Source organism: Staurois parvus, unplaced genomic scaffold (assembly GCF_062004578.1).
Source record: "Staurois parvus isolate SC_StPar_1 unplaced genomic scaffold, SC_StPar_1.0 ptg000417l, whole genome shotgun sequence".
NCBI lineage: Eukaryota > Metazoa > Chordata > Amphibia > Anura > Ranidae > Staurois > Staurois parvus.
In genome coordinates this window covers 453,947-463,007 of record NW_028318213.1, presented here as the reverse complement: position 1 = coordinate 463,007, position 9,061 = coordinate 453,947, and the positions used below count along the sequence as shown (strand labels likewise).

General features: G+C 40.0%; 1 protein-coding gene across 1 annotated transcript; it reads left to right on the top strand.

The window, feature by feature from the left end:
* Window positions 1–5,824: 5,824 nt before the first annotated feature.
* Window positions 5,825–9,012, top strand: LOC149454759 (serine/threonine-protein kinase SBK1-like). The gene is made up of 4 exons (XM_089687080.1): window positions 5,825–5,919; window positions 7,894–8,051; window positions 8,174–8,376; window positions 8,464–9,012. The coding sequence occupies exons 1-4, from the start codon at window positions 5,825–5,827 to the stop codon at window positions 9,010–9,012; spliced, it is 1,005 nt and encodes a 334-aa protein (XP_089543206.1).
* The last annotated feature ends 49 nt before the right edge of the window (window positions 9,013–9,061 follow it).

Here is a 9,061-nt window from a genome sequence, read left to right as displayed (position 1 = left end):
CTTTGGAGGAAAGAGGAGAAAAAAAAAAAAAACCCAAACAACAAACACCACACCTCTAAAAAAAGATAGATGTCTCTATTGATTGATGAGTATAATCATAAATTAAAATTGATATACATGCAAAGTTATTTACTAAAAACAATCCTAAATGTGTTCAATTTGAAAGTGATCTTAAAACACATAGAACATAAAGAAATTTTAATTGGTAAGAAGAGAAAATTTTGTATGGATAAAAATTAACATTTTGTGATCATAAAACTTATAAAAATGGCATTCAAACCCTGGGATTGGTAGAAATAACTTAGACTCCTCTTTGGCCTCATCTAATTTTTCCAACATTTCACAAAATTCAATCAGGTTAAAAAAAAAAAAAAAAAAAGAAAAAAAAGTCCCCCTGGCGATGGGCTGATCAAACAATCATCTAAGAAAATGCATTACTGATCAAGCACCTTCTAATGTTCCAAATAGGGATCATATCAGGTGGTAATGTAAATGGTGATGATTGCATTGCTACTCCATCTACTGCACATGCACTCAATACCTCACATTCAGCCCCACGTAGTCCAGGAAATACTATATACACCTAAGGAAGGTTTTTTTTTTTTTTTTAGAACCAAACCACAATTATTCCAACATAGGTCACAGAAATTGATTGCTGATGATTCCAGCATATCAATTAAGGACAATGAAATGAGCATCAATCTTACAAGTTATAGTTTATCTGAACATGAAATTAGTATCCTTAACAAGGGTCTTGGCTTCTGTCCTAACGCCAACATGGACAAATTTGAAGCAAAAAAAAAAAAAAAAAAAAAAAAAAAGGGGGGAGACATACAAATGTTTGATTAGTTTTTTTTTTTTTTTTGTACACATGCTTTTTAGAATTCACTTCCTCGCAATCTTTAGACGCTACAAACTTACAGGATGCCTATACCCCTCTTTTGTCATTACTTGAAGAAAACGATTCAGTGGACTTCATTGATATATTCGATATTGAAGAAATACTTAGTGAATTTGATCCTCCAGAACAGAGAGAAATATGATCTCCCATGACAAATACTAGTGCAAACAAGAGGGGGAAAAAAAAAAAAAAAGATATTACCAAATACTATTTAGCCACTCGTTTGAGACAAACTCTATCATGGTTCACCCAAACACCCCAGAATAAATGGGCAGAGATTGAATTAGGATACCTGTATCTGATCTACACTTTCATTGTTACGCCCTTTTCATTATGCATTACCCCTGTCCCCCCCCCCCCATGCTTTAATCTATGAAATTCACCCTCAAAATTTGGTCAGCCTGTGTGAAATCCCAGCAGTTATTGTCTGTGTGCTCCTCATTGTTGAAGGTTTTGTATAATCCGGAGCTCCCAGATAGTCTGTCTTACCCACAGATTAGCTCTTGGGCAACCAATGGGATATTTCAACTCAGTCATCTGATCAATCCGGTTTTGCATAGGAATCGGTCATTTGAGGAGATTGGGGTGTGGAAATCCAGAATACCTGTATCAGCCAGATATACCCATTTACAGTTCCGTCACTTTCCATGCCTTGAACTCGAACACTAGACTGACTTAAAGATTACGAGAGGATCGCTGCTAAAGGTCCAACCCAACAACATCTTATTACCTCTTTATATAAACTACTCCTCAATACAGGTTCTCCTGTCAATAACCCTCACCGGTATATGAAGAGATGGGAAGATTAACTTCAATGCCCAATCTCTTTGAAATGTTGGCAGATGATTTGGGACTCTCATTGTGTACAAAGGAAATGTATATAAAATATTGAAGCATTGGTACAAGACCTCTGAAGTGCTTCATGCGATCAACCCAAATCTGTCTGACAGGTACATGGGGAGGAGTAGGTACCTTGGCACGCATCTTTTGGGTTTGTCAAGATTGCGGGGAACTTGCTTTTTTTTTTTTTTTATTTAAATTATTTATTTTCCATATATAATACATATTTCATCATTATTCTCATACAAAAAAAAAAAAAACAAACATTTCCATATCTTCCCATTTACCACCCCCCCCTCTATCTAATTTCCCCCCCTCCCTATATAAAACCTCCCTCCCCCCATATAAACCCACCCACTCTGCATTGTTCTATTACCTCTTTTCCATACGAAAATATAGGGTATGTAAATCCTTTCATCTTTCTCACATTGCTACTTCATATATTTCACCATAAATTCTTCCCATTTTCTCCACCTCTTAGAGAACAACCCCATCCTGTCTTCCTGCATATAACACAATCTCTCCATCTTACAAATTTGATTCGTTCTTTCCACCCAGTCCTCTATCTTTGGCACCTCTGGTCTATGCCAGAACTTAGGTATCAAACCCTTCGCCGCATTCAGGTAGCACCATATACCCGAATCCTTGTATTTATTTACTGATAACTCTGTACTATGTAGTAGACATACTGCTGGGTTCAGTCCTATCTTTATCCCAGAGATATTCTCAATTAGTTGGACAGTTATCTCCCAGAAACCTTGGATCTTCGGGCACTCCCACCATATATGATATAATGTGCCTATTTTTCCACAACCCCTCCAGCACTCTTGTGAATTTTCCCCACATATCTTATACTCAACCTTTGGTGTAATGTGCCATCTCGTTAAACACTTATAATTTACTTCCACCTCTCTCATACTTCTATTCTCGGCGGGGAACTTGCTGATCTCAGGCTCTGTAATGTAACAACATTCCATCAATGTATCCAAGGATTCCTCAGTCCATACTGCAATAGAGTCATTAAAGTCTTCATTTATTATGACAATATTATACTCACCATATATGCCTTGTACAGAAGGATTGCAGAACACACATTCCAATACACTTGACAATAAAAGTAAAAACAATTTTAAAAATGTCAATTTGTTTTAATATATCTGGCAGTTCACAGCAATGTTTGTGTGTTTGGTGGCATTTAGAATGAATGATCCGGCACCAACACTAAACATGCTGCTTCACTCTGCATTACTGCAATACGAGTGTAAGTGTACCTTAAAGTCCAATTCCAGTACCACCTACACATGTGGGTAGGAGCTTTATTTAAAGCTTTTTTTCTTGCTGGCCGGGCTGGACATATTATTCACATGTGTTTCCCATCCTCATCTATCCTCCAGCAAGAAACAGGTCCTGAATGCTGCTGAAGAGGACTAGGATCATGTGGCGAGGGAAACTTGGCTCCCTGAATTATTTCCCTGTGAGTTCAAAGATTTTGAACATTGGGTGTCAAATCCTGGAAAAGATTGGCTCCTGAGGCCCCCCTCATATCAAAGTGTAATGTAATTTTTTTATGAAGTATAACCATGCCATTTAGATGCTCTGTGGCCCTGGGACAGAGGGTTCCATAATTGGACCTTTTTTAATGCAGGGGAGGCATTTGGAGACTATAGCCAAATATAATGAATGTGTAATTACCATGTAAGAATACATCGGTGTTATAGCTTTAGAATATATATATATATATATAGTGAAATTACTTTTGATAACTGGTGGAAAAGACATGTGGTCCAATTAGAACTGATTCTGTGGCTTATCATATGGTTTTCCTACACAGAGTTTTTGTTCCTGAAAACAATTACAATTAAGTCACCAGTTACAGAAAAAGCCAGCAGTCTTAAGATTCTTACCGTCACCTAGGATGTGAGTCTTGTATGAGGCAGCACTTGAGGCTCCACAATGGACAGTATGCACCCTGTTATGTCACATGTATGACCGTATTCCTGGTTAGATTCTCTGGAGGCATTTATGCTTTCCATGGCAGGTGGACAGATTTTAAAATGTCCATAGCAGAACACCTCTCAGAGGCACGAAGGGCCAACAAGTCCCAGAACATCTGCCTGGCTTCAGTGGAGGATTGTCACTTTCCTGGTGCCAATATTAAATCTTTATTTGCCACCAAGCAAAGTCCTGATCCATGGGGTCATGACTGCTTCTGCTTCTTTCCAAGGGAATGAGTTGGTCATAGCTGTGTACAACAGGACACCAAAGGCCCACACGTCAATGCTCAGGTGCAGCAGCAATTGATCCCCTTCTTTTAGGCTGCACAGTTCTGGAGCAGTGTATGGTATGAAATCGAATATAGGTGGTGCTCGAGTGCCCCGGAGCCTCGGTCAGTCCAAAATCTGCTACTTTTACCTCATTACATGCAATGTCCGTGAGCAGAATGTTGTCCAGTTTAATGTCCCATTCCTCTGCTGTGCATAAAGTCCAATGCACTCACTACCTGTGGAACAAAGCACTTTACAACATTTTCATTTAAAACCAACCTGTAGAAAAAAAAATAAATAAAAAAAAATTAGTCACTAGACACAAATATAACGCAATGTTACTCAACATATTAGACCCACCTAACCTGAACACTAGAACAAAGAAGAAAAAAAGGTTTTCCAGACATGTAGTAGTACTAGTTGTAAGAAATAGTAAAAGCAATAGTATTGCTGGTAAAACACATTCAACTAATATTTCATAAACCAGAAGTGGAGATACACAAGAGCACCACCCTATGCACAGGAGGAGTAACTGCAGAATAGTAGAAGTTACGACACTATGCAGCTGGTGGGGGACTTGCTGATCTCAGGCTCAGTAGTGAATCATCATTCCATCAATGCATTCAAGGATTCTTCAGTCCATCCTGCAATAGGGTACCCAAGGTCTTTATTTCATTTTTTTTTTTTTTAAGTTTTTTGGCTGCGTATAGATCTGCATTTGTCCCAAGCATGTTTGAAGCCATTTACGGTTGACTGGCTTACTACCTCTGCTGGAAGTCTATTCCAAGCATCAACTACTCTCAGTAAAAATACTACTTTGTGGGATTAGTTTTGACCTTTCCTCCAGTTTAAGGTCATGTCCCTGTGTTCTAGATTTTGGTTTCATGTTGAAAATACTGCCCTCCTGAACCATATTCATAGGTTTCAACCATGTCTCCCCTTTCCCTTATTTCCTCCAGACTGTACATGTTAAGTTCCTGAAGTCGCTCTTGATATGTTTTATCCCCCCTGACCTTTCACCATTTTTGTTACCCGTTTCTGGACTTGTTCTATCTTATCGATGTCTTTGTAAGTGAGGTCTCCAGAACTGGACACAGTATTCTAAATGAGGTCTAACTGAAGATCAGTATTGGGGAATCAGGACCTCCTTTCTGCAGATGATCCCTCTAGCGATGCATCCTAGAATTCTATTCAGTTTTGGTTACCAAATCTCAGGAAAGATGTTGAATTAGAAAGGGTTTCAGTGAAGGGCAACAAAATGAATGAGGAGGACCTCAGCTATGGTGGGACGGAGAAGATAAACTATGGAGGACTGATGACAGATTACAGTTCTTCACTTTGGAGAAGAGGTGCTTAAGAGGAGATATTATTATAATGTACATAAAACAAAAAGTCTGTTACCACCAGACCATTAAGAAATCAGACTTTTCTTCTACACCGGGCCCACTTTCATCCATTACTATGAACCCGGATTTCCCCCCCGGGTTTGTCAAATGCATTTCTTGCAGGATCCAGCCACCCAAATAATCTGAGTATGCACCAACTCTTTAAAGATGGGACATTTCTATCTAGAGACATCATTTTAAACAAGTGGCCACTCCTGACCTTGACGCCATGGATGTATAGACAACTACACCATTTCATTCATAGTTCTTCGCACATAAACAAATATGCTAGACATCTTACCCATTCAAAACTCTGTTCTACAGACTCTCCCAAGAGACATGTTATATCCCAGCTTTACTCTTGCCTTGAAAATACTATTGAGGTTCAGTCTAGGAAAGCCTGAATAGCCTGGAGCTCTGACCTACAACAACTAATGCCGGAAGACTGGGATCACATCTACGCACTTATTCACAAGGGCTCCATATGCGTTTCCACACAGAAAAGCAACTTCAAACTATACTCTAGATGGTACAGAGTTCCAGCCCTGCTTCACCAATTCAATCCCAGTGTCTCGGACTCTTGTTGGAGATGTCACTTGGCTAAGGGTACGCTCAGACACATTTGGTGGGACTGCCCACTGCTGCAGCCTTTTTGGAGGAAGAGTTCAATGCACAATTGCACGTGTGACCACGTATAGCCTGGAGCTCACCCCTGCACAATTTCTACTGCATCACTCCTCACTCCCATTCCGGACATACCGTAAATCACTAGCCATGCATATGGTTAACGCTGCAAAACAGCGTGTCCCAGTCCACTGGCGCTCAACAAATATTCCCACTATCCGTGAATGGTTTGCGAGGATCAGTAGAATTGAAGAAACTGATCTGTTGCCAATGAACATCCCGAGAGATTCAGGGGAACTTGGGCCTGTTGGAGGCCCTTTAAAACCACCCCTACGTACCAGCTACTAATGCAGCAATGATTGACCAGACATATCCTGATACTGGGGATTGTCCTCTTTTTTTGAGATACCTCTCGATATACCTTAGTCTTGCACCAAGGCTTACTCCCTTAGAACCTGTATCCGCATATTATCCGGTTGACTGTCTTGATACGCACCATGTCTTCAGCTATAAGTAGGTGTTTTCACTGTGGCTCATTTCATAGGTTGAGAGCCACCTAAATATACACCCCCTCCTTTCCGTTTTACCTCACCCTAAGCCCTCTCCTCCCAACCCATTCCCCCTCTTTTTTTTCCTCTTTTCCCCCTCTTCCTTTCTATAGACTTACCTTTATCACCTCATTATTCTACTAACTAACCTGCTCTCTACCTGATCTCCAGCTCCCACTTATATTCTACTTCTATCTTCGTTTTCATACCATAACCGATACTGAACGTTGTCCTTCAAACAGACGTACTACGCCCCATATCACCCACACATCCAATTCTTAGACATGTGAAATAGATCTAAAGCTTTAGCATGTGCTGTTCATATTCAATATCACGCACTTCACACTCCCCTGACAGAAAATCCTGCTCAATAGGTCAAAAGACAATATATCTCTCTGCGCATTTTTTTATATGCAGTACATTTCCTGAACTGTAATATTACGTTGACACGTTTTACAACATTATGTTTTGTATTGTCTGTTATACTTTGACCCATCTGCGACACGGGAAGCGCCATACAGTGATATGTCCGACTTTGGATTCACATCTGTGCATGTATTGTTATGTCTACTATCTTCTAATAAAAATCTTTTTTTTTTTTTTTTCCCCCCAAAAAAAGGTGACTCCAGAAACTGTTGTAATATAAGGTCCCTGAAGACGATACTTGGCCATGATTTGAGATTAGAAGAAATGTTTAACCTTAGAGATTGAGGAAAGGGCTCTTTACTGGCAGAGCAGTAAAAATGTGAAATTCTTGTTAGAAATTTGTACTAGCCAAGTGTAATAGTTGGGAAAAAACCCCAAAAAAAACAAACAAAACAAAACCACACACACACAACAAACAAACACGCATTGAATCAAAGGAGAAAGTGAGCGCTTTAAAAAGGACAAAGCAGCTGAAACACATAGGACAACCAAAAGAATTCCTCACATGAATAAAAGTGCAGCGCTATAAAAATGACAAAAGTGAATGAATAAATCAATAAAATTTATAAGTACGTCAAAAAAAGGGGAAAAGCCCCAGGTCAAAAAAAGTCCCAATAAAGAGGACTTCAGACGCCCATACACACTGACCAAAGGTGTATGCACTGTGGTAGAGATGGAGTTCAGGATGTAGTCAGGGAACAGAGGTAGATGCAATCCCCGGATCAGTGAAGATCCCCAGACCAAAGTAGCACACGTTCCACAAGACAGCAAGGAAGCAGTCACAGCTCCACCAGAGAAAAACCACCACTCCTTCACTTTACATCAGCGGTATCTAGGAGATACTCCCCACAAAAAGAAATGCCCATAGTGAGGTACAGTATAATGCGTTTATTGAGATAAAACAGGATACATCCATACGATGTGAAGATCCTTCTGAAAGGACTTGTCTCCTCATCATCACAAGGTCTACAGGAGATAGACTTACAGGAGAGATTCCACCTCATAAAGGAACTTGGAAGTGGAGGACACGGTTCAGTGCTGCTGGTGGAGGACAAAGAAACAAGTAAGTGCCAGTTATACAGGATGTTTTAATTTTATACATCTCTCCATACCCATAACATGATTTAAATATAAATGTACACAAATGCTGTGCTTAATATCAATCTAATCATGTCCTATTTACAGATCAGAAGATGGCTTTGAAGATCATGGAAAAGAAAAGAACAAGTAAAAGGCAATTTCTGATAGAGTTCAGTGTGTCCTCCTACCTTTCTCCTCATCCCAACATCATCAGGAGTTTTGACATGGCCTTCAAGACCCAAGACCACTTTGTATTTGGCCTAGAGGCGGCACCAGTTGGTGACCTGTCCTCTATAATTGTACGCAATGTAAGTCTGATTCCAGCTGATTCCGAATTTTAGCAATTTTCTGGATCATTCTATTTCAGGGTAATAACTTTTTTTTCTATATTCCAGGTTGGACTTCCAGAAGACAGTGTTAAAAGATGTTCCATGCAGATTTCCAGTGCTCTGGAATTTATTGCCGAGAAAGGACTGGTGCACATGGACATAAAATGTAAAAACATTTTGGTGTTTGACCAGGAGTGTCGTGTGAAAAATACTGACTTTGGCCTTACTCGTATGAAAGGAACAGTGATTAGATCGAAGTCTGGCAGCACCTCCTACAGGGCCCCTGAGATGTGTGAACTCACTGGACAGGAAGAACTGGCTGTAGACTCCACTCTGGATGTATGGAGTTTTGGAGTGCTCCTCTACTGCCTGATTACAGGAAAATTTCCATGGAAGGTGGCCATAGATAAAGACAAAAGATTCAGCAGATTTGTTGCCTGGCAAAACAATCATTGTGATGACCCCCCAGCATCATGGAACAAACTGCCCACATGTCTGCAGAGAATGTTCAGATGTCTCTTAGCTGTGGACTACAGTCAGAGGAGCAAACCGACTGAAGTCTTGTGTTATATGGAGGAGAGCTGGAAAACAGATTCAACCTATTCAACAGATTGAACCTAAGTGGCATCCCTTCCAGCTAATCTACAAGATCTAATGACTCCGT